The 27,120-nt window shown below is 37.1% G+C and overlaps 1 protein-coding gene across 1 annotated transcript in view; it reads left to right on the forward strand.

Annotated features, from left to right (window-relative positions):
* The window catches only part of Lrp1b (LDL receptor related protein 1B), a 1,720,116-nt gene that overhangs the window by 1,196,373 nt on the left and 496,623 nt on the right, over positions 1–27,120 (forward strand). Inside the window, exon 32 of the mRNA XM_075985306.1 lies at positions 5,936–6,085. Within this exon, the coding sequence (XP_075841421.1) occupies positions 5,936–6,085 (150 nt within the window). The remainder of the gene's footprint in view (positions 1–5,935; positions 6,086–27,120) is intronic.

Raw genomic sequence — 27,120 nt, forward strand, 5'->3', positions numbered from 1 at the left:
ACAACAATGCAGACACTAAAAGAGACTTACATAGATCTAATCTACATGGGAAGTAGAAAGTAGAAAAAGACAAGATCTCCTAAGTAAATTGGGAGCATGAGGACCGGACCTTGGGGGAGTATTGAAGAAGGAGGAGAGGCAGGGTGGGGAGCAGAAAAAAATGTAGAGCTCAATAAAATGTATTTATAAAAAAATAAAGGGAAAGGCCAAAAAGCTTCAACCCTAGGCAAAAAACTAGAGGAAATTAAGAAATTCTGCGAGCAGTAAAAAAGAGTTTTCCTTACATATCAATTTGTAAGACAATACCAAATACATATACACACAAGTAACATTACACAGAGGGAACAGGTAGTATTTCTATAGTCAAGAATTCATATGTATATTTTAAATATTCATATATATGTAATACAAACTAATCCAGAAGAGGTCATAAACTTGAAAAAGAACAAAAGAGAACAAGGGGAAAGAAACAGGAAAGTTAGAGGGAGAAAAGAGAATAGGGAAATTATGTAAATTCGGTCCCCAAAATAATTAAAAATTAATGCAGACAGCTCTCTTGTAACCTTTATTCAAGGTTTTCAGGTTAGAAAATTACACAGAATCAACAGAGCCGTGTCACAACCAGGATAGTGACTGTAAAAGAGTATGCCCATCTTGCTCAGATTTCTTAATTTTGCTAGTCTTTCTGTGTGTTTATTCATTTAGGTCTAGACAATGCTATCCTGTTTGTACACGGCTGTATCTAGCAGTACAACAGCTCATCACCTCATCCTTTTATAATTACCTCCACTTCCCTCTCGCCATCGAACCTCTGCTTCCCCATGTAGAAACGAAGCTTTGTATTGTAGTCATGTAACCTTCTGAGACTGGATCTTCATTGCAGACTACTTTCTGTGGAATCCCTGACATTGTTTCATTTGTAATAACAATTTGTTCTTTGTTTTGTCTGTGTATCATTCCATAACCCCAGGGAGACTTCAGCTCTACGATTTATGATTAAGTCACTACAAAACATTCATGTACACATTTTTGTTTGTAAAGTGTTGTTGCTTTTTCTCACTTAAATATCCAGGTAGGCAAGTATTGAGTCCTTTGGTAATAATATTCTTAGGTTGTATGTATTTGATCTCTCTTATGTGTGAACTTGTGTAGTATGTTTTTATTTGTGTGTGCACAGTTGTGCATATAAGTGTATGGGAGTGAATGTGGAGGCCTAAAGTAGACACTGGTTGTCTTCTTAGATCACTCATCGCGTTATTTACTATGACAAGGTCTCTTGTTGATAATTCTGGGATTACAAATGTTAGTCATTTCTCCCTGCCTTCACCTGACTGACATCTGGAGTTGTAAACCCTGTTTTCATGCTTGAGGGGCCAGAGATTTTGCCACTGAGTTACTGAATCAAGGCTATACTTGGCTTTTAAAGCTACCCCTGATGGTTTTCCACAGTGGCGCTAGCGTTTCACATCCCCAGCTGTAGTATGCCAGTGATTAGCACTCAGCGTCCTCAATAACTTTAAATTCAGTCGTTCTGATAGATGCATAATAGCACTAATTATAATCTGAATTTGAATGTCTTATAATATTGAACATCTTTCCATGGGTCTATTTGCCATCTGTGTATTGTCTTCTGTTTGAGTTTTAGCATGTTTTCTTGGCACTAAGATTAATTGTTTAATCTGATACTTTTATTATTGATGCTTGCCGTGGTTGATTATGTGGGTTACAAATGCTTTCTCCAGATGCAAGCGTGGCTTTTACCACTGTTCACAGAAAATCTTGTCAAGTTTTCCCTTTATAATTGAAATTATGAAGACCAATCTCTGTTTTTCTTTTGATGTGTTTGAGACATGGGTCCAAGCTGGCCTTGAACAAAATTCTGACTCATACTCCTGAGAACTGGCATTACATCCAATTGCTAGCATGCCTGATAACGGCAATCTATTCACAATAATTAACTCATCTGAAATTAGCAGTTGTTGTGATTGCCAGCGAGATGGGTACAAGTTTTCAAAATGATTTGGCTTTAAATGTATTTAAGAAAACTTGAAATTTGCTCATAGTGAATTCAGGGCCTTTATTGAGAGCTGGGACACCATCATTCATGTGATGACTTTTTCTTACTTACTCTTTCTGTGTTGCTTAATCTAGGTTTCCTTTTCTGATAACCAGTTCCTCATTATCTTGATGACTGTTTTCTAGAAGGAGGACTATAATGACATTGGTACTTTTAAAGAAAGTCTTTTAAGATTTTTGCTCATTTTATTATAGTGAAATCATAAATAAAAATATCACACTATACCAGGCAAACAGTTGTTTGAGTGTCTACGTTAATCTAGCTGTATGATGCATTATATCTGTGAAGATATAGCATAATTGTATTTCTCTCTATACATTCCAAGAAAGGTTAACAAACATTCTCACATTTGACATGTTTTCTCATAGCAATTGATTTTACATTCTAACACTGCTGACTACTTTTGTTTGCATTAAATAGCGATTACTTCACTTTTTTGAGATAAGAGAACAGCATGATATGATTCAGAAATTGTTTCAATAAGTACAACTGTCAATTTAGTTTTCAATGGTTCTAGGACTTCAGTACATAATTCAGTTTTTTTATTACAAGTGAAAAACCCATTACGTGAAAGCATGCATATCAATACGTCTTTTTGAACATATATTAGTATATGTAAAACAGACTTTACAGATTTATTTTAAATTTAATTAGTCATTGTTTAGGCATGCATGATAAGTGTGCATGGGTATACATCCCATGGCTCCAGGGTGGAAGTCAGAGAAAAATTTTACAGAGCCAACATCTCCTTCTACTTTTTGTGAGTCATCAAACATAGATCACTAGTCATATAAGCCTTTACCTGCTGAACTCTGTCTTTGGTCTCTTTTTCCAATGTCTTAAATTCATAACAGAACCCAAGAGGATTTCAATTCTTTTTTTTTAATCAAGGAAATGATCAGGCAGTGGTGGTGTTCACCTTTAATCTGAGCTCTTTGGAGGTAGAGGCAGGAGGATCTCTGTGAGTTAGAGGCCAGCCTGGTATTCAGAGTAAGTTTCAGAACATCAAAAGAAACACAGAGAAACACTTGCAAAAAGCAAACACACAAAGAAACAAATAAATATAACAAAGAAGTGAACACACTCAACAATAAACATACATTTGACTAATATACTTACCTACTTAACAAGAGAAAAGAAAGAAATCAAATGTCTAGGTGACACTTACCTAATAAGTACGTAGATTATGAAAGAAACTTTGTGAATTTTAAAGCTATTAATCTGGAACTGTTTAATCCCCAAGAGATGTGGGAAAACCTAAGCCATACAAGTAAACATAATGACTCATTCCTTTCCCTTCTATTCCTCATGCTGTTTAGGTGCAAGTAATGCATATTTAAAATTCCATTGTGCTAGACATTTTGGCCCAAACTTTTGTTTTATTATAGTGGATGTGTATGAATATATATGTGAATGTGAGTGTATATGTATTTTTGTACACACATATCTCAGTCCAGACGTCCACCTTAAGTGTACACCTCATGTTTTATTGGTACAGGACCCCTCACTTGCCCATAGCTCACCAATAAGAGTAGTTCTGGCTATATATTCACCTGTCTCTGTTTATCATCACTGGAATTATGAGAAAACATCACCACATCTGACTGTTTTATCTGGGTTCTGTTTGTCACACTAAGGTCCTCACACTTGCTTGATAGATACTTTACTAGCTAAACTATCTCCCCACCTCCCCAGATCCCTCACGTCCACTTTTAATTTCAGTATTTAAAGAGACCTAGGCAGGAGGTTTCAAGATTCAGGGAATTCTGGGAAATATAGCAAGACCCTGCCAAAACAAAACTAGTTGACAATTGGTAGAGTGAATTTATGATTCAGTAGGGAGTACCACAAAGATAGATAAATAAATATGTAATTAATACTAAATTATTCATCTGTGAGCATGCCTTACTTCAGGAAGAAGTCCTTTTCATCAGCTTACAGTTTTATAATATATTTAATTAAAGAATGCATTTTCTGCTAACACATATTTTGAGGGCATCATACAATCAGCTGATTGTGACAGAGCCCCTTTTCTGTGTGTACATATTGCCCAGAAGCAGTGACTGAATAATAGACACTGGAATTCAGTGGCCCAACTCTCATTCAATTTTCTGCTGAATTCCACATTTTATAACACATACTTCAGAGACTGAAGAGTATGCAGTGGCCGAGAAGTTCAGCCATTGAGGGTTAATTTGGAGTCAGGCATGTATAATATGAAAGCTCACCTTTCCTCCTAAAAGGAGATTAAAGAAACTTAAGCAAATACATTCTCTAAGAAAGGCTAGAGTATTGATTTCAATATTCCAGGGGAAAGAAAATAATAGATTAGTCTATCAATGCTAGGCTAAAACTGATAGTGTGGATACAATCCTTTTATGACTGCCGGCGATGGCTCACAAATCTGACTCTTTCGTTTTTTTTCTAGCCAAAGTCAAGACAGAAATATAATCAGTTAAAATTTTATCTTTCCCATATATAGCTTTTTCTGGCACATGGCCCTGAAAGAAATGTGTCCCTTGAGTTCATAGATAAAGAGGTCACAATATGATGTACTGCCTTCAGACACTACATCTTAGGAAGTCTAACAGAGGCTTCCCTGTGTGGACTTGTAACAGTTCTCGCCTTCAAACCAAGGGCAAAATGCCAGCCCTCAGTTCAGCTGACAGACCTCGAGGACAGAAACAGCCATGTAAAAAACGCAGCTCTCTGGGGCCTTGACATGACTTGTCAGATGCAATTTGGATTCCTTGTCAGCATAGACAGACTGCACATAGAGAAAGGATTTTCTATAACTGGATATGGTGATTTAATTCTTTGTATTACCTTAACATCATTAGACAGATGCCAAAGCAAGAGCCAAGTCTGAAAATATTATATTATCTGATTACTACCAGACATGGCAGACCTAGGTGGCACAGCGTCTGCAGAAGGGTCATGCTGACTTTCTTAAACTGCATGGTGAAGACTTTCATCCTAAAATATTATACCTACCATGTATTGTTGTTATTATTGTTTGTTGTTGTTATTTTTTAACTAATTTTCTTAGTAATTAAAATTAATCACCTGATTGTCGTTTTCAGAAAAAAAAAAGTCTAACAACTATTTCCCCATAACGCCTGATTTTTGGCATTGTGGTTTTATGGGTAAACTTTTGGAGTTTCTCCCAAAAGCCGAGAGAGTCTACAGGGGAAACTTCATGCAGGGGAGCTGGTTGGTTTCTGGTGTGGAATGGCAGAATGGCACTGAAACCTTAGTTCACTCTGGCCTGTGACTCACTAGATTCGAGCACTCTCCAGCGACATCTCACCCTCATAATACACTTGAACTCCTGTCAATCTCTTTACATTCTCCTATCCTGCATCCCCTTGGTTGTTTGTTTTGGAAAAACTACATGGTTTGTTCATCCTCGGGGGTGATTTCTGGAATGGTCTGCTGTCACCCCTGAACACATGTCCACAAGTTGCGGCACAGTGGGCTCAGTGGCCTGCATGGTTGTACACAGATGTTTCAGTGTGACCTGTGATTATGTGGAACATATCAGCGATTGCAGATGTCTGTGCTGAGAGCACAGATAGCGTAGCTTCCTGGGTATTAGTTTCCTTGTCTGTAAAACGGAGCTGAAATTCCGTTCAATGTCATAATGACTTTCATCAGTAGCTACTGCGAAGTTGCCTATAAAAGTCTAATACCCGCCAGTGAAGGCACCGTATATCTAGCTTCCTCTTAGCCAAGTCTTATTTTCCGAGAACAAAACGTGAACTTTCAAACTACTTTTCCCTCCAATCAGGAGATGGTAAGTGAATATTGCATTTTGACTGACTGGTATTATGTTTAAATTGTTTAATTTAATTACAGGTCTATCGATAGACTATATGGAGAATAAGCTTTATTGGATCAGTTCCGGAAATAGAACCATAAACCGATGCAACCTGGATGGGGGTAATTTAGAAGTAATAGAGTCGATGAAAGAAGAATTAAAAAAAGCTACAGCCTTAACCATCATGGGTGAGTGCAGTGATTCTGTGATGAGGCTGAATCTTATTGATTAGAAGTTGATTGATTATGACCTAATAAAAGCCTAGCAAAGTTACTGCTTCATTAGTAACAAAGACACATTCAAGCTGAACATCCATGTGAATTTTTTCTTACTTCTTAACTTTAGAAAACACACTTTTACAATTATCCAGATTAGACACTTAGCACTGGTGCTAAAATGAACTTCATTTAGTTATCAGTTTTCAGCTCTGTGTCGATTGTGCTTCTGTTTGACCCTTTGCTGGGCTCTATTGCAGCTCTGAGGTAAATGGTGGGCATGTTTTCCAGTGCAGACGAATCTAGCTCATCTGTGTTTGCAGCATGGAAATGAACCCCACATCATCATCATCTGACCAATGACTAAAATCACTCTCTCTCCCCAGAACTCTTGTGCCTTTTGGGCAGACTCTGTTGACCAACTTTCATTTTTATCCATTCTGTTCAGTATTATGGAGGATTTAGAAAATCATCAGAATGTATGTTTTCTGTAAAAACAAATAGTCAATATGGCTGTACTGCTGTTATAAGCTGGGTTTTGAAATTTTAGTTTTCCTTTTAAAGATAGCTTCATGTAATCTGTAAACTGTAAGAGGTGGTTCCCATTCAAAACTGTCATTTGGTGAGGGTTTTTTTTTTGTTGTTGTTGTTGTATGGATGATCCCATGTGGTCAACTTATAAGACTGAATGCCCTGTCTGGCGTTTCAATTGCTGTATTATGTGACAAGAAATAAGAAATAAGATTCATGTTTATAGTTCCAAACATCAGGATATGTCAAAGAGCATAACAAAATCTTACACTATTTTAAAAAGTTCAACCTAAATGTGTCTTTTAATATTTATATAATTAGCAAATTGGATCCTGAATTTATAGAAATTCTACTTCCCATAGTATTTCATCACATTCATCTCTTCATAAATCTATTATAAGGGTATTTTGCTATTGTTTTGTTTGCTTTGTTTTGGTAATGACATTAGCAAATGATAGCATACCATTTCATGAGGGAGAATTACTTTATAATATATTTTCTAGGCCCATTACCTTTATTTCTAGTCATGACTGCTGCGCGAATAAAAGTCAGATATAATAGTATGTCCTTTTCCTCAAAAATAGAAGGATGAAGAATGCTGAATTCCAGGCTAGCCTGGGCTAAATTGTAAGTTGGAGACCACCATGTACCACCTAGCTAGTGAGTTTGAGACCAGGTTGTGTTATAATGAGAACGTCTCTCACATAAAAAAAAAAGAGTTAATGAAAATGAAAAAATTTTGTATTTAAAAATTACTTAAGACGAATGGTGTCCCACTTTCTCATGAAGAGGGCAAAAAAGAGATTGTTCTCACTTGTCATCGAATGTTATATAGTGATACATATATAATATGCATATATTATAAAATCCCGGGAAATGTAAGCAAATGTCCATTATAAAGTGCTGATTTCTGCATAAGTGTCAAATTCAGTTCTCGGTACATTTTAGTTTTGTATGCTTGACTTTTGAGCGGAACCCTTACAGGTATCCAGGCAGAGAAGTATACTCTTGAAGAGACTAGAATGAAAACCCTGTCAGATAAAGTTTATTCAACCTAGAACAGACTATGGGGAGTCTAAAGCCAGGAAGTTCATCGTTTGCATGTTTAAAACAAAGCACAATTTGGGAAAAGGTTTCTAGACAACAATCCAATTCTGGGTGCACAATAAAGGTTAAGGTGTGACTATATAGAAACTCTTTTCCAAAATACATGTGACCGTGAGGGTCGGTTCTGTAGCTACAAGACCTAGAATCTAGTTTTCTCTGATGGCCTAGAGGTCAGCAGGCTACAAAGTAGATGTGACTTTGTTTGGCAAGGGACTAGGGAAGAAGCAGTCTGGGAAAAGCATTTTAGGGAATTTGGGCAAGATCTGCCTTGATAACCCAGTGGCAAAGGTCTGTTTCTGCAGATAGCACAAAGGTCAGCAGATCCTTAAGAGAATCCATTCCTTGCCTGCAGGACAGGAAAACAAGTATTTTATTTCCTCCATTGAGAAGAGATCCCTGTGTGTTAAACATTCGTAGTTAACCTAATAATCCATTGGTGCAAGAACCTTTGTGTCCCCAACAAGCTTCATGAGCCTCTAGTGCAATATTACCTACCTACTTGGTTTCAGTGTCTTTCTTCTGATGTTGTTTCTGATCTCTATCTTACTTTTTTCTTTTTTGGCAGTTTTTTTTTCTCAATAATTTCTTCAACTTGAGAGTTTTCAAAAATAGATTTATACTTAGAAGTAAAGAACCTTCTTTTTAAAAAAAAATTACTATTTTTTAATTTCCTGGCATTTGGAGATTTCCTGTACCATTTATACATGCTATTAGTCACGTTTAATATTCTGTGACAGGATGACTAATATAAACAACTAAAGGAATAAGGTTATATTTTGGCTCCATGGTTCTCTTTATGGGGACTAGTTAGCTGCATTGAATCTGGACTTGTGCTGGGGCTGATCCCCTCATGGTACAGAGGAGCACTAACGGCAAGGTACAGACATGGCTGAGAAGCAGCCCCAGTGACTAGCCTGCAGGAATTAGGGGGACAGTCTGCTATCTCATGCTAATTTATTCACATTGTGATTCTATCAGTGAATTAATCTGTTCATTATGCAGTGTCCTCAAGATCTATTCCTCTCTGAAAAAGCCAGAAAAGAAATACCCAGGACCTGTATTGGACTCATCTCCTAGGCTTTTCTTAATTCATCCAGGTCTCTAAGAACACTATGTCACATGCCCAGTGTTGGCACTGTTCTCCTTGTCTACACACAGATACACAGGCATGTAAAAACCATACTATATATACTAACATACACACAGGCATATTCAACTCACATATATTTAACTCACGTACAACACACATGATTGAGACCCAGGTTGTTAATTCACACATTTTAGAGTTAATGTTGTTTTCTCCTTGTGCTTTTACACACACACACACACGATATATATATATATCTGAGGCTTATTTTAAAGTTGAAAATTTTTGTTGATTTGATTTTGTGAGACAAGGCTTTAGCCAGAATTGGCCTTCAACTCAGTATTGTTTTGAAGAATACGGGTTCTCATTCCCCCTGCATCTACGCTCCACATGCTAGCATGGCAGGCGTGATGGCCACGTGCCTTCTACAAGATGGATCTGTGAGGTTATTTACATGACTGGGCATTGTCAAAGCAGCAGCATGCTCCTTATGGGCACTTTTGCATATGTGAAACATCAAGTAAAAGCAAATATGAAAGTGTCACAATAATCGTTCGCTTTGTGCTCCAAGCTTAATACCTGCATAACTTATAATATCAAACCAAATTAACAAAGAAAATGTAGGAAAACAAAAAAATGAGAAATGATTTAAAAAGTCATGACAATTCAAGGAAATTGCCTTTTTACACCCTCAATATGTGTCTTCATAATCCTGTAAAAACCATGACATTTAGATAAATGAAAGTCTTTAGCAGCTTCCGCTTCCTCTGCTAACACTTCTGACACTGTTCTTAATAGGAAACAATTGTTAAACGTATGAACTTGATATTATGGATGAAGTCTCAAAAAATGGAGAAAGTTAAGTTCTCTATTTTGGCAAAAGTGGGCGTTAGTAGTTTGTTAGTGAACAAAAGTTCACTGACAGCATGGAAGAAAATGTTGGGATGATCACAAGCCTTGATTGTATCAGATCCACTCAGAAGAGGAGTTGGCAAAAACTGAAATCCTTTAGCAAAGGGATGTCTGTGTGTCTACGCTCCTCCCTACCACCAAAGCTTGATCAAAATCAGTGGAACAGCAGCCATTAAAATCTCTGAGCGCAGCGCACTAACTGGTTACAGCAGCTCATGTTCTAAAACGTAAAGAACATAATTAAACAGAAGTGGGGTGGGAATGTCTGGTTTCCCAGCAAGCTCCCGTCTTAACGTTCTGGGCAGGCTTCCCCTGCTTCCTCAGAGTCTGCACTCTTTCAATTTGAGGGAGAGCAGAACAAAGGCATGGACGGCTGCCTGCTGAGGACGAAGGCTGTAGCCATAAGAAAGAAAACAAACAATTGAAGCAGAGGCCTCAAAGTCGTCCAGGGGATTATATAACTTAAAACGTTTAAATGAAAATTTCCTCACACTGATACTTAAATTGCACATCCAGAGAACAAAGAAACTGTCTTGCTGCCAAGCAATACGTATGTACAAGCTCACACTGCCTCCCCAGACTGACTATATAAGTAACAGGCAGTAAATAACTGAAGTTTGCATTTAACTAAAATGTAAGAGTGGTTTTCCTCAAACTGAGCTAAAAAATGTCTTCACACATTTTTCATCGATTTTTAGTTTTCAAAACTTGTAAACTCTAACTACTGAGAGTCTCAGATGTACTTAGAGTAAGGTACATAAATAACATGGAGAGAGGTCAGAAATGTTGGATATCTGGTACTGTCCAGATCAAAACAAAGTCATATCTGATGGGTCTAAAAACTCAAGGTGACAGATATCAAGATTTACAGAAAGCTAGAGTTTAGAACCCGGGTGAGGCCTCAAATGCTAAAGTGCTTGTCACATAAGCTTGAGGACAAAATAAAAGTCCTCAATACTCAAGTGACACACTAGGCACAGTACCGACCATATGCTTGTAGGTGCAGAGCTAGGGGTGGGAACCAAATAGATGTCTTGCATGTGAGTCCCTCCAACCTAGTCTGTTTGGTGGGTCCTAGGTCAGTGAGAGACCTTATCTCAAAAATGTGGTGAACAGCTCTGGAGGAACCATAATTAAGGTTGACCTCTGGGCTCCATGCATACACACATAGCAAGCACCCCCCCCCCCACACACACACACTGAATACTGCTTAATTTCTTTGTCTTTGAGTGTGGCACTCCTTCTGAATAAACAGAATGGGGCTGAAGTACTGGTTCATGACTCTCAGAATAGGCTAAACTGTATGAGGCTTCCTGCTTGTCCTGTCTCTTAGATCTGTTCCTATGGCAATGCCAGACCACCTTCATGAGACTATCTAACCAGCCCTGTGGAGAAGAGCACACAGATAAAAACAGATGTTCACCTAAAGGGATGTCTGCCGTCCAGCTTGAAATCAGGAGCTCTAGACTGGTCACAAACTCTGTAGATGACAGTACAAACTAATGGCCTTAAGGAATCCTCAGATGGAATCTGCAAAGCAGAAATTCAAGTAGCTGCTTCCAAATCCTTGCCCCAAGAGATCATGTGAGAAAAGCAGTTTTTATTGTGTTAAGTTGTTAATCTTTTGGGAAGTATATACACAGCAACTGATTAACTAATTTGTACCTTATTCTGTCCAGAACATTCATTCCTTTGTGAACAGATTGAAATGCCTGATGAAATCAGACAGGGAATCAGTCAGTCAGAATAATAAAATCAAATATTCCCTCTATTACAGTAAGCCAAAACTGACTGTAAGCTCCAGTATCTGGACTTGCATGGTAGAGAATAACTATCCTGTGTATGACAGTACACTTCTTAGCTCTAATTATGTTTATCATAAGACATATTAACCTTTGTAGCAGACATTTCAATTTTCAAGATGAATAGTCCAGACATTTATTTAAGATCTCACATCTTTCAAATATTACCAGAGATCATTCTGGCTTCAGAAAATATTAGCCAGATATTCATGTTGTGAGAGTTGACAAATGACATGAAATACACAACACGGGTAGTTGATTGTACCTAGATTAAACATTACATTTTGCGTGAGGTATCTGCTGCTAAAGACATCTTCTGTCTGTTGTTGAGATAAAGTCTTACAAGAGAATATAACTGACAGATTCAGAGCTCCTACCCCTAGGAGCTATGATTACTGAGAGTCGCTCAATGTTTCTTTCACTCATTCAGCAGCTCTGTCTCGCTGCCTCCTCTATATACCAATCACTGTTGTATATGGAGAGAGGAACACTGATGTCATAAAGCTTGCCCAGTAACAAAGAAGGTAGATAATAAAGAAGATCAATAACTAGTAAATGATGTAATGGTTAGGAGTTGGTGGGTGTGTGGAGATCAGGGCAAGGAAATGATGAGTTTGTGGCAAAGATGGTAATCGTAGTGAGTCCTACAGAGGGCTTCCCGAAGACAGAGCCGTTGAGGAAAACCATGAAGAGATAGTGCAGGAAGGATAACAAGTGCCATTTGAACTGACCACACTGCTTAAGCCATTTTACAGTTTTATGTTGCAAAGCTTCATTGGGACTTTAAATAATTCTCTTTCTAGATGACTGTGTTAACTTTCTCTTATTCTTAAAAAGTATGCCTGGGGTCCCCCCGCCCCGCAGCAAACTCCCGCGGGTCCCAGCAGAGCCAGGCGCCGGCTCTAGGGTCCGGCACCCAAGCAAGCAGCTACAGCTTCTCACCAGCGGGAGGGCATGCACACGGCGGGTCAGACATATAAACACAGAAAATAGCCATAAATGTTTATTAAAAAGGGGAGAGAGAGAGAGAGAGAGAGAGAGAGAGAGAGAGAGAGAGAGAGAGAGAGAGAGAGAGAGAGAGAGAGAGAGGAGAAAGAGAAGGAGGGAGAGAGAGAGGAAGAGAGAGGCAAAGCCCCATGTGTACATCGGGAGAGGAAAAGCAGGAAGAGAGCGATGGCGGGGCAGAGGTCAGAAGTTAAAAGGAGTGGCCATGGCTAGGGCAGGGACAGAAAGAATAACACTTTCTATATATTTCCTGAGTTCTACCCCTGAAACACAGGCTTTTTGGTGCTTCCTCTGGTCTCCAGTGAGCAGGGACTTCACCTGCTCAGATGTGATTCACATTTGAAAGAAATGGTTAACATCTGAACAGAGCTTCAAATATGTTAACCATTTCTTTCAAATGTGAATCACAAATTAATTCCCACTAATTTCTAAAGGCAGTTTTGTCAACTTTCTATTCTCAACTACCAGAAAATAGCAAATACAAGATGGCTGCTTTAAAAAATTACCACTAGAAGCTGCAAATAATATAAGTGGCCATGTTTTTATTTTGCTTTTAATTGCCAGGTTTTGATGCAGTTTTCTGTTATATGTACACTTGAGGTTGATAGAAAATAGTGATATGCTAAGCATGATTTAATAATAACTTATGCAGAGAAAGAATGGACAGCCAGTGATGAGTATCAACTTATTGGTTACCAGCTTTTGCTGTCAGCTGTGTGGCCCTAGTTTTTGTTTGATTTCACCATCAGCCACATCTGACACACTGCTTTCTTATCATGGTTGAAGAAGTTAATGTCCTAAACTCATTGATCAGTTGCTACTCAGTGCTAAGTCCCTTTGTGAGGAAGATGAGGAGTAGATTCACACTTTGATCTTTATCATGGTGTATGAGTTGATTCATGATTTTATTTAGCATACTCTTCCTTTCCCCTATTCAGGTAAGTAGTTTGTGAGTAAAATCCCTATTTCGTATTTATGCTAAAGAAAAATTTAAAAATCTTTTTGTGAAATTAAGAAAAAATATATCAGTGAAACAAACACACTGACGGAAACAGACTTTTGATATTTGCAGAAAATTAAAATGTAAATCATAAAACAGTGTCATGGGTGCTACTGTGCATTTTATAGGGAAGAGCAATGGTAGAGGGATCATACATCTCCACAGAACTCAAGCAGAATTTTGGCTATTATACAAACTCAAAGAGGGCTATGAGTTTACATCAGAAGTCACTGGCATATGGGTTTAAGGATAAGCAAACTATTTAATCACTAGAGATCATGATTTAGTCCATTATAAAGTGTCAGGTAGTAATTTGTCGAGTTTTGTTAGGTTAAGAGTTTTGAATATACTGTAATAAATGGGTTATGAATTTGAATTTGACTTGTGTGCCTTATTACCATAGCTTTTGATCTAATTATGCATTTTATATAATACTCTATTGCAAATAACATGAATACTTTGCAATTTCTTTTTTTTTTTTGCAAATACATACACACAGAAGCATGCCTCAATCACTAGAGTTATTCTAGACTCAAGTTGTCAAGGAAGATAAGAGCACACAGTCACAGTTTATATAGTATTGCATTATATATATATATATATATATATATATATATATATATATATTGCAGTGATAATACCTATTGTGTATGCGTGTCTGTGTTTGTGTGTGTGTGTGTGTGTGTGTGTGTGTGTGTATGTAGTGTGGGAGAATTACAGCCTAGAAGAATTTTGAAAACATAATTTCTTCTCATATTTCTAGAGGGTAAAAAGCTAAGATGTGAGTTCAAATTTTAGAGGAGGCCTTCTTTTTTGCTATCAAAGACTTTCTTTTAAACTGTTATTGTTCCTGTGCCTGGGAGCTGGGAGGCATGCTGCCACGGGCTGGATGTGATTGCGAGAGAACAACTTTTGGAGTGAGATTTCTCCTGACACTCTTTACATGTGTTCTGGGAATCAAACTCAGGTTGTCATGTTTGTAGGGCAAGGGCTTTATCCCTGATCCGTCTTGCTTGTCTTTTTCTAAATATAAATGGCAAGGGTTCAATCAGCTATATTCATTATGTGATAAAATCACAGAAATAGGATTAAATCAAAAGGTCTGGACAGTTGGATCAGCTGCCAAGAATCCTCTACCAGATGATCTTGTTGGATTCCCAGCATCCACTTGGAGACTTACAACCATTTGTAACTATTCCAGGGGATCTTATATTTTATTCTGTCCTTCACAGGCACCAAGAACAGTACATAGTCATACTTTCAGGCAAAAAAATCATACACATAAAATTCAAATAAGTAAACTTTTAAGAAACTCAAACACACACACACACACACATATATATATATTTAAGTATATATATAATATATATTCAAACTCTAATTTTAAGATTTTATACTATTTTCTGACAGTAATCCAATGCCATTATATTCTATAACATCCCCTGTTCTGTGGACTATGAACCAGAACCCATAGAATTCTAAGGATTTGGTAAAGTACTTAGGAAAATTGGTGGCTTTGTTCTGGGAAGTGAGACTTAAATCACCATTCATAAGTATGTTTGATTTTAAATTTTACCTTTTAAAACATGAAAAAGCACTACCTTGTCTTGGGAAATAGTGAAAGTGTAGATGATGTCTTAGTCAGAGTTAAGTATTTTGAGCAAAAGGAGAGATCGTGGTCTTAAAATATGTATCTGGGACAAGAGACACTGGTAATACAAGAATTAAGTATACAAATCATTGTGCAAAAATGCAAGTGGAGGTTTGGGGTTGTTTAGCTTCATTTGTGTTGCTATGATAAAAATATCCTAAAAAGGCAATATAGAGAAGGCATTACTGAAGATCGGAATTCTAGATTTCAGCCTAGCATTGTGTAGGAATCAGGGCAGTAATTTTAAATATCAAGTGTTCTGGCTTGCTATTTAAAATTGACATCATATGAGAAAAGGGAAACTCATTTGAGCAAATACCTTCATCAGATCAGCCTGTAGGCAAATCTGTGGGAAGAGTGGATGAATAGATGGGAGATGGAAAACCATATTCAGAGTATGTTGTAGAAATTTTTTCCATCTAAAATAAAACAAGAAATCCAACTTGCAAAAGAAGAAAAAAAGGAGGAAGAAGTTGAGGAGTGAGAGAACAAGAAGGAGGAGGAGGAGAGGAGAGAAGAGGAGGAGGAGGAAGAAGAAGAAGAAGAAGAAGAAGAAGAAGAAGAAGAAAAGAAGAAGAAGAAGAAGAAGAAGAAGAAGAAGAAGAAGAAGAAGAAGAAGAAGAAGAAGAAGAAGAAGAAGAAGAAGAAGAGCGAAGGATTAGCTCATATGGCACAGGGTCTCAGGAATAGGTGGATAAGGAATTGGTGAATGTCAGACACAAGACTCGAAGGAATTGCATCTGAATGTGTCTTTATTAGGCCTGAGTCTCATCCTTTATACAGAAGATTGCTTAACAGCACGTTTCTGTTTCTATTCATGTGGTACAGATTATTCTTAGAATCATTATATCAGATACATGAGAAGAGATTTTCGTCAGACAGATGTCCCCAGTGTGAATCTGAAGTTGGTCATGCTACACATGGCTTGGTATTAGTTTTGATATAAATCTTTATCTAGGCAATGAGTTCATGGCATTTTGGGCTAAGGGCAAGCAGTTGTGGTTAACAGTTACACAGTCTAATCTAAAGTCTTTCTATATTTCTGCAATCTATGTAGAAGAACTTCTTTCCTTCTCCTTCTCCATATTTTTAACTTTTTTTTCAAACCTTCCCAAAAAACAATCTCAAGAAGTTACAGGTATTTATCTCTATCTTCTATCCTTATCCCATTTTTTTGCTGAATCCTCTCTCTCTCTCTCTCTCTCTCTCTCTCTCTCTCTCTCTCTCTCTCTCTGTGTGTGTGTGTATGTATGTGTGTGTGTGCGTGTGTGTGTTGTGTGTTTCTCTCCATAGCCTTCTCTGTTATAAAACATGCTCCGTAGGGCATATTGTCCTCAAATCCAGAGATCTGCCTGCCTCTGCCTTCACCCTCTGAGAAATGCCACGAAAGGCTTTGGGTATTATTACCCAGCCAAAAACATTTTATTTTACATGTATAATAATCACACATTGTATTTTCAGTGATTTTTGTTTTTAAATCTTCGTTGAAGCTATGCTGAATAATATCGGGGCAATGTCACTTAGCTCAAGGAGCTCCAAATACATCTACTTACATTTTCTAAGCCATCGGTCTTCTAATTGCCATAACACTATTCATTAAAGTAACAGTAATATATGACGTATAACCAGGCAATTTGCCCGGCACTAAGTACAGTGCACAGTTGTCTTCTCTAAGTATCCAACCAGCATTAATAAGAAGTAATAGCCCATCAAAATTTACATTAAAAGTCTATGAGAAATCTCTAAAGGACTATCTGTGATATTTTTCTAGCAATTTTAGTCACCTTAGAACGCTCTGTTCTGACACGTTGCTCTTCTTAATGCTAATTGTCTAGCAAGCTGGATAAATACAAGCTGCAGGCTGCATCCTGGTACTTTTTTGTTATCAAATGATAATTAGTGACCAGAGAATATTGCCATTAACATAAATAATCCATCATTTCAGCTTTGCCATTCCTGAAGCTTTAAGTTGTGATTTCCCCATGTGAACTGCTGAATGGTAACTATCAGGAATCATTTTCATAATGAAGATTTATATTGCTCAAAGTTTAGACTACTAAAAACGCACATGTGAATGGTCTATTTTTGAAATAGGGAAATTGTTATTATAAATTACTTTATGTCTCCACTTTAATTTAAAAGGAAATGGTAAAATATTTAGATTAGAAAACATCAGAATCTTATATATTTACAACAGATTTTGGGGTAAGACTCTCCTTTCAAACTCATGGGAGCCTTCCAAAACCCCATACCTGAAACCATTGGTAATAAAAAGTCCTATACATACACTGTGATTTTTTCCTATATATTCATATTTAGAAGAAAGTTTAATTTTGTAATTACAATGACAATAACAATAGTTAATAGTAAAATACCGCAATTTAAATTCTATCCATTGCTGCAAATATGGTCTGTCTCTCTCCAAATGTTTTACTGTTCTCTCCCCGCCCTTCTTTAGATGGTTTGAGATGCTACACAGCCTGCAGGATAAAATAAAATGAGGTGGATGGTTTATTAGACACTCTGACTGATATGTTTGTAGTCTGAGTGTGCTAGCAAACCACATTAATTTTTTTCTTCAGAAGTTATAGAGTATATTTCTGCTGCATAACTCTCATTATATATTATGTTTATATTTCCTCATTTAGTGGAGAACTTGCACTTTATTTGTTAGAAGAAGTTTGATGACTTCTTGGCATATTCAAATTACTGGTGCCATTAGTCTGTGCTTTGAGGTCATTATTAAGTGAAATAAGCGTGCTTGGACTTAAGCTTGACAGTCAATCTGATCCTCAAAAGGGCTGCTAAGTGCCTAATGGGAAAGTAGCATATAAAGTGTGGAGACACTGGATCAAGGAAGAGCTTGTGCCCTGACTGGAGCAATCAGCCACTCAGATTACGAGCATACACAATAACACACTCTTTACAAGTCACAAAGAATTTATTTATGGATTTTTCCATTTAGTATTCTTAGACTGCAGCTGATGAATCATAGACAAGAATACTACTGTAACATAATTATAACCCCTTTTCAATCAGGACTGAGATGAATTTTGCAAATTTAAACTCTTAGATCAGACACCTGCTCGAATACCATAGGTACTAACTCATCTTGGAAAGAAACCAGGATGTACAAATTACACCACAATTTCTGAGTAATATTCTTTCAAACTAAAGACAAACAGAGAGTGTTGATCTTTTCCTCTATACTTGGTTTAGATGACATGGATCACATAATTTTCAGGTCTGTTCATGCGTTTTAGATGTCTTTGAAAAGGACTCTGTAATTTAACATTGGGAGGCTCCAACTAAATTCACTTTCTATTTTCATAAATGATATCAACACAATATAGTATATTATTAGAATGTTAGAGCTGGTAGGATAATCCGATGGTTAAAGTATGTGCAACAGAAGCCAATGACCAGTTGACTCTCTTCTCTTGCAAAGGTGCAAGGAGAGAACCAAACACCAACAATTCTCTGATCTCCACACATAAAACACAGTGCTCACATACACCATATATACCATCATTTATAATAAATACGTAAATTAAAAATGTAAAGTTAAACATTATACAGTTTAAATTGTCTCTATAATTACAACTTTATTTAACATTGCTTTATGTTTAAACAATACCCTTCTGGTAGCATCCTAAATAATGGAGAAAAAAGAGGCAATAAAACTTTAAACTTTCATAGAACTATGTATTTACATTTTTAGGACATATTTTTCTATGCAGTTTTCAATGCAAATATATTAAATATGAACAAGATTCAAGGACCAATGTGAGACTATTCCTTTTGAATTGATTTGTAAAGATGCTACATTTGGGAGAAAGCTATGAGGGTGTTTTCTACATGTAGATAATCCATAATTAATTTAATGAAGACAGTATAGTTAAGGCTATGATAAGACAATAGTACTTGTGGTAGGCTAGCATTGTAATTTAGAAAAATAACTGTTGTGAAAATATGGGTTTTCCTCATCATCTCCAGGATTGCCTTTAGTAGGTAAATACTAGAGATCATCTATAGTGGAATATTTCTTATATTTCCATTGGTTAAAAATAGAAGATTTAAAAGCTTCATAGTGGGCTAGGGCGATAGTCCAGCCTTAAATGCTTGACATTAAAATATGAAAATGAAGTTGACCTCTGCAGCTCACATAAAAAGCATGGGTGTCATGTGTCATGGGACACACCTGTAATCCTGGCATTGGAGATGTGAAGACAGCCATGGAGCACTAGACTAATGAGAGACTGTCTTAAAGGTTATGAGGGGGATTGCTTCACATGCATGCACGTGCGTGCACACACAGACACACACATACACACACACAACCTACAAGTGCACTCACACATAACATACAAACAAAAAAGTTGCATAGTCACGGAAGCTAATCATAAAAATTTGAATTGAATTTCCATTTTCCTTAATCCTATTCTAGACTGAACAGTCATGTGATCAGCCCCTTGAAATGTTTTCTTCCTTTTGCATAAAGCTGTATATCTGTCATTTTCATGCAAAATAGTTCTTTATACTTTATATATTTCCCCCTCATTTGTATGCGTCAGGTTCTGATATTAGAATTCTATTCAAAGTTGGGCTCTACTTCGTGAATATGATGGTAAATGCTGACTGTCGACTTGATTGGATTGCGGTATGCCAATGGGTATAATAAAAGACACTGCCACATGTGTCTTTGACGAGGTTTCCCAGAGATAATTGATTTGTGATGTAGTAACTAAGGAAGAAGAAGGGTAGAACCAGGATGGAGCCAACTGGAAGACAAACCCTGCCGATACAGGCTCTTTTTCCTCTGTTCCCCCCATTTTCATTGTTTTAATACAAGCTCCCTGTGACGTGGTTATTTTCATCTCCAGGCCACAGCAATGACACAAGTGGTCATAAATTACATTTTCCCCTGATGTCTATTTCTCTCAGAAGTAAACAAGTAACTCAGTAAAATATCAAAAGTCCCACCAAGAAGTGACACCTATAATACCAACACTGGAGAGACTGAGATGGGAGATATATTGGAAGGCTGAGGGCAATTTAGGCCACACAGTGACATCCAGGGCAGTGTGGGCTGCTGGGAGAAATCTTTAAATAAGATAAAATCTTATTTAAAATCTCAAGTAAAAGCATATTACTTATTTGTGAATTCTGGTGCAGTCATTATTCCAAACCAATATTCTGATTTTTTTCCCAATACACAGAGTCCATATGTAGTGGGTTTCCAGGTAGCAGAATGGTGCTCTGGATGCATGAATCCTGACACATGCTGAGACTTCCTTTACAAGGGAAAAGTGAAGTTTTGCTCATTTTAAAAATTATTTGTATATTCACATTCATAGCAGAATAAAGTAAAAAATAAAGCACTATAGAGTGCTGCTTGCCCTGTAAAAAGACAGCTATTTTCTGATTCAAGAACAGAGGGTAGCAAACTGTAATTCCATCCAATTCAATTTGAAGGTACTGAGTTGTAATAACACAATATTTTAATGCCTGGTTATTTAAATGGACATCATTTTTCCTGAAATATGCTTTAATGTGGGGATTTTAAATGGATTCATTTTCAAGTGAATAAATATATCATATTAAATAATTTGAAAAAGACAGAGACATGGCAAATGGGTGCAGCAAAGATCATTTATTTATGACAATATTCATATTTTAACCTTTTTCTTAGTAATATATTGATATTTACACCCTCATATATATTTCTAGTCAGTAAATTTTACAGTATTAATTATTTGGCAATGTCAAGAGCTAGATACTAGTTATAATGACATTCATATTTTAATAATGACACAGCATTAAATTATCCAAGATAGAACAGCCATTTAATGTAATTTTTAAAATATTGAAACCTTATAATATAAAGCATGTTCAAACTGGCTGTAACTATAGCTTCTCATTCTCATTTTATATTTAAAAATGTTCAAGAATTACATACACTGTAAAAGAAATTTAGAGTAATTAAATCCAAGCAGAGTCATATAATTAATGTTAGTATACAAAATTATAAGAAAAAAATAAGATGAAAAACATACTAGTATTTAAAGACATGTCTTTTAGAATAGGAGAGGCAGGAACATCATTAGTGTTAGACCATCCTTAACCATGCACACTACTGATTTTAGGGCAGTCCGACCTACATGAAGCAATGTCTCTAAATAAATCAATAATTAGGTCAGAATTGTTAGTTGGCCATTTATACCTTTGTGGAAAGGTTTAAATGCGAGACATTTAAAAATAAATTTACAAAGTGATTTCACTTTTTATTTACTTTTGTTATAAGCATTGCTTTTAGGTTCATAAATAATTGCATGACACTATTTTAATGTTTATATAATAATCCCCTGTGTGCTAGTATTTTACCTAATTGCTTGTATCTACCCATTTTTTATTTCCTTTTGGGTGGGCTAAAGGGAACTGTGGTTCTCATTGAGTTCAATAGTAATTTGCACAGCTTCCTGGCAGGATTTGTTATAGCCAGCCATTTTCGGCTTATGAGTTGATAAGCTTTGTGTCAGCTCCTCTTACTCTCAGTCACCAGATTCTGCCAGGGGATGAGGTGGTCCTCTGTATCCGCCTATGTGATATGTATGCAGAGGCACCAGCTTCCTCGCTTTCATTCCAAATGTCGTTCTTTAGCCCCTTCCCCATCATATTTGCTTAATCACAAGACTTTTGTCTCATTTTGCAGAGCATCCCATCCCTGGCACCCACACTCTCCCTCCCCCACTAAAAAATAAATAAAAAAGAAAAAAAATCCTGAAATTCAGAACTAAATGTTAATCCCAAAGATGGAATGATCCAAATCATCATGACTAAATTAATTAAAGCAAGTTTTATTTATTTATTTTTTTTAAATTCATGTACCTGGGCTGCTTTTTCCTAAAGGAGCATTTGAAAGAGATCAACATTGGAGGCAAAGAAAACAAGGTTTTTATAAAAAAAAGTTCACGGAAAGGTTTCCCAAATGGTGGAGTTATAAGACTAGAACATAACATAACAAGTTAGGCCTAAGGACCCTCTGAAACAAAGTGGCTACTATAACAACAGGTAGTCTTAACAACCTAGCCATAACAACCCTTTGAAAAAAGGTCGGGTAGCAAAAGGTTATAAATAATATTTTAAAACAGAGACTTGATTGCCATTCTGGCAACAGGCAGTACAGAACCATTTGTAGATAGATAAGGTTACAGCTAGAGCATAGACCAACTCTTCAGAAACAGATTTAATCATAAACAGGAATAAACCCATTTTTAAAAATTATAAGATGGTTCTTATGCCTAAGGTAGAGGCAGGCTGGATCTTCACAGAAAACAAAACAAACAAACAAACAAAAGATTGATATGTCCCAATTCTCTGGGCATTATTATGTAAGAAATTTGCTTATTACAGATGCAATGTTTTCTTATGGATGTCTCCAATAGTGGGAAAAAATCTACATGGAAATGCATAGAGCACATGTCCGCTATGCATGAAACCTTGATTGCAGTCCTCAGTGCTGCAAAATGAAAATAAATAAAATATGACTGCAAAAGAAAAGTAATTTCAAAAAAATTCACGAGCAGAAATTACAGAAATGGGAGAAAAAGCTTTCTTGTACCTTCTTAGGTTCAGTGCCTAGTGGCCTGTGAACAGAAGAAAAGACAACTGAAAACACATTATACCCATGGGATTCACAGAAAAGAAAGGAAGCTCAGTGAGGTGGTTAGAATTGGACTTATACAACATTTTAACAAAGGAGCAGAGTCTGGGATTTCAAAAGACTTAAATAATGAGGAAATGACTTGGAAATACGTGGGAGTAACTTAGGGATTTAGGGAAAGCTTGCTTGTGTGCGCACATTTCAGCACCGGCTCCTGGGTATAAGTCATTCTCTTCACTGTGTGTGGGAGAGAGGGATATTTCACAAGGGACATTTATAACATTTTTGCAAGGGGAACTTTTCTGTTAGGAAGCAGCAGTTGTGAGGGCAGAGAACTCTATATATCTATCTGTTGATCTTCAGCCACCAAAACAGGGATGATCCCTTTGGTATGGTGGGCTTACAGCAAGCTCACCACTGAACATATGTGTGAATGAACCTAAATAAATGATGAATGTGATAATCTGACTTCCAGAACACAGTGCCCAATGAGCTCTGCAGCTGTGGAGCTTGGGTGACTTCCCCTGGGGATCATATGGCTGACTGCAGTCTTAAACTCATCACCAACTATGAGGTGCCAGGAAGAGTGCCTGCCTTCCTGTGACCTCCTGGGAGCAGATTAGCATTCAAAATATTTAGGGCAGAGACTGCTGAATGTAGATCATTCTGCACCATCGTAAAGCTGGAAAACAGTTTATGCAGGGCACCTTCATTTTCTTACCTCAAAGTGACTTTCCACAGTGGCATGTTCTCCAAATTTATACTAACTTGGAAGACTAAAGCTCCTTCCATATGTAGCCACAAGGGAAGGGAAGGGGTAAAAGTCAGAAATGTGGTGCGCACCCATCCATGGTTCCCTCTGTCTGTTTTTTTTTTTTTGTCTTTTGTTTGCTTTGTATTTGAGACAAGGCTAGGACTGAAGTCACCATCCTCTTACCTCACCTCCACTCCAGCCTGGAATGCCACCTTTACAGGTGTGCAAAGCCATGTCAATACTGATTATGTAATGCAATCAGAACAGTACAGTAACATACGTTTTAGATTATATTTTGTGGCCTCGTTTCATTCAATATATCTAACAGTTATTGTCTATGCCAATCGAGTGGCTTGTAAATAATCTCTGTATCAACCTATGGGATAGGTTAGTCAGGGACACTGATACCAAAAGCAGAAAATACTGAAGATCTCGAGGAGAGTCATGCACACAGGAAGCATCACTCCTAGTTCGTGAGGCCCCAAGGAGGATTCTGTCATGACTCAGCATCCATGAACCCACTCAGGTTCTGGCATTGATAGACTCAGTGCAGGAAAAGAGAAAAGAGAGCGAGATGCAATTTTTGTCACAAAGAATCTTTTATTTTAAGCAAGGAGATAGACTGAAACAGGGCTATATTAATATGAATGCTGTCATAGAATTACTCTCACAGAAGACTGGTTGACTTGTTCTAGTGTCCTAGAGTATAGAAAATACTCAAATAGAGGTATGTTTGAACTGAGTTTGAAAATGTCTTTCCATGCTTTAGAGGTAGATATGGCAATGAATGAAGCAATTACAAATGTCATGGTGATAAGATTATTCTATTTATGTTGCCATAACAAAGTGATCTTAGATATTTTTTTTTTAATGAGCGAGTTGATTGTGATTTCATACCTGGAATCTAAGGGTAAGTGGCCACATCTGGGGATGATATTCTGGGTGGAAGATGTTCAAAGTAGTGACCACCATTGAATTTCTGAAAGACAGCAATGTATGTGTATCTCCCCGTGTCACCGCTAAGGATAAACCTACCAGAATTTGCTTATGTGGGACCTATCTAATCTTAATCATCTCCCAAGCCCTACTTCTAAATTCTATAGTCAAAGTAAGTTTCTATTTTTTTAATATTTCACATTTGGAGCTAAGCTTTAACAAATGATATCCGGAGGGACATGCTGGAACCATGTGCAAGACTTAACAGATACACTTGGAGACTGCTCTTTTGAAAAGGGTAAAGCCTATCAACTCTATATTAACCTGATAATTGGGTGGAAGGAAGTGGAAGGACATGAACACATAGTTGAGAATCTAAATTGTACAACTGTGGTAGAAAATTCATATCTATTTAACACATGTAATTAAAATGTTCAATTGTCTACATTGTTACCAGAGCTATCTGATCTTTTCCTTTCCTTCCCTCCTCCTCTGCTACTTCCCTTTCCTTATGTGGACTTCAGGATCATCAGTCTTCATTAAGTACCTTTGCTTTTATTATTATAATAATTATTATTATTAAATACCTCGGCAAGCACTCCAGCCTCCTTACAACACCTCAGAGCTGACTTGTTTCTATCAGTGGACCACACACTCTCTCAGGGTCAGTCTCCCTTCACCATCTCACAAATTCTGACAACACAGTCAGGTCATCAACCTAAACAATTAAATGACCCATTGTTTTCAAGTTTCTCTCCATGTAACCTCACACTCTGCCCTCAGCACTCTCACTGAGGCAAGCTGCTCACTAGAACTAAGCATTGCAAGGACTTTAGAGCCATCTCTGTCAGCTCAGGGTCACAACAGCTTCAAAACAAATTCTGAGCTCTGCTCTGCCATCTCTCCTCCCTCGCTCTTCTTCAGATTATCTCTTTCAACCTGGAACTAAGACTTGGAAAAGGTAAGGAAAAGAAACCTCTAGTCTCCTCCCTGCCATCAGAAACAGATTTAGCCCTTCAGGTGAGTCACAGCAAGCCCATCCCTCACAGTGAGGTTAGAAGGCTGATGGCTGCTCTGTGCAGACACAGCTGCCTCTGCCTGTCCAGGTGGAGGGGCGGTCCCGAGTCACAATTGGTACAGCATATATAAAAATTGAATGGCACTGGGATAATTATAAATAATAGTCTTGTGCTCTATTGTAAAGACTTCTGTAGTCTGCCAAACTGTTACATATCTTCTTTCGAAATTAGCTCCTTCTCAGAAGACTATTTTTGTTAGTTTATAATTAATATATCCCAGAAAAAATAATTTCATTTCTGTTCTGTTTTACTTTCTGTTTAATACCTGCTTGCTTGTTTTCTAAATATTTTTATTTTTCCCCTGGTTTTGATGTCTTCAAAGAGTTCCTGTATTGAGGGGATTGGTCCCTAAGTTGGCAGTATTAGAAGATACTCTGACGCATTTAATAATTGAAACTGCTGGAAGGTCTTTGGTCACTGGGGACAGAACAGTCATTAGAAGATAGTTCTCCCGAGACTCAAGTTATCTCAACACAATTGTGATAAGAGAAACAAGTCCTGCCTCTGTCTCTCTGGTTCCTGCCTTGAGCTATATTCTTCTTGCTTCTGTGTATAATCTTATTGTTATTTGATAGGATATGACACACCAGGGGTTGCCCTCAGCACAGAACTACCTTGGTGTTATGTGAAATCTAAAACTCTGAACAAGATAAGCGTCTTTCTTTATAAAATTAGCCTGCTTCTGATATTTTATTCTGGTAATAAGTTCAAGACATATAGCTGTGATTTGCAAGTATGCAGTACTCTTTGTCTTTTTCCCTATATTTCTCAAAGCTAGAAATTGTTTACAATCATCTACAGCAGCCACATTTAAAAGGATTTTGTATACAAAGAGTTTTTTCAATTAGCTCTTTCTTGAAAGCACTGAGCTAGATAGCTTTTCCCAAATGCAAAACCTCTTAATATCCCAAGGTATTCTGGTTGCTGCTTTTCTTAAATGAATAAATTAAAGATGGAGTGCTTCTTAGTTAGCAGGAAAGTCATGAATCTTAACCTTAGCTACGCATAGTGTAAGAAGAAATTTTAAATATTCTTAATATCATTCCATAGGCCCAAACCATGCAGTGACTGTTTCTAGGAGAGAAACCAGCATATTTCCTCAAGTCCATGGCTGTTGTTTCAGATAAAGTCACTGAAGCCACAGCATCAGCACAGGAGATAAGTCTGGAAGTGTTTCACTGTGGCAGACACAGGTTCCACCTTGTGTCTACCAGGTCTTCAGCTCTGAGATGGAACTAACACTGTGTTCTCAAACAATCCCAGGTGATGACAGGTCAGGATGGAATCCTAGAAGCCCTGCTTTAGATTTCCACCCATTTCCTACTTTGTACCTTTCCCAGCCCTCCTGTCAGGCAAGCACAGTGAATAATAAAATTAATTAATTAATTAAAAAATAAAAATACAAATTAAAAGAAAAACCATAAAAGCTATTTAGAGAGTGGAAGTGCTGGATTTATTAAACTGTTTTCCAGGTTACGTTT

This window comes from Microtus pennsylvanicus, chromosome 9 (assembly GCF_037038515.1).
Source record: "Microtus pennsylvanicus isolate mMicPen1 chromosome 9, mMicPen1.hap1, whole genome shotgun sequence".
NCBI classification, from domain to species: domain Eukaryota; kingdom Metazoa; phylum Chordata; class Mammalia; order Rodentia; family Cricetidae; genus Microtus; species Microtus pennsylvanicus.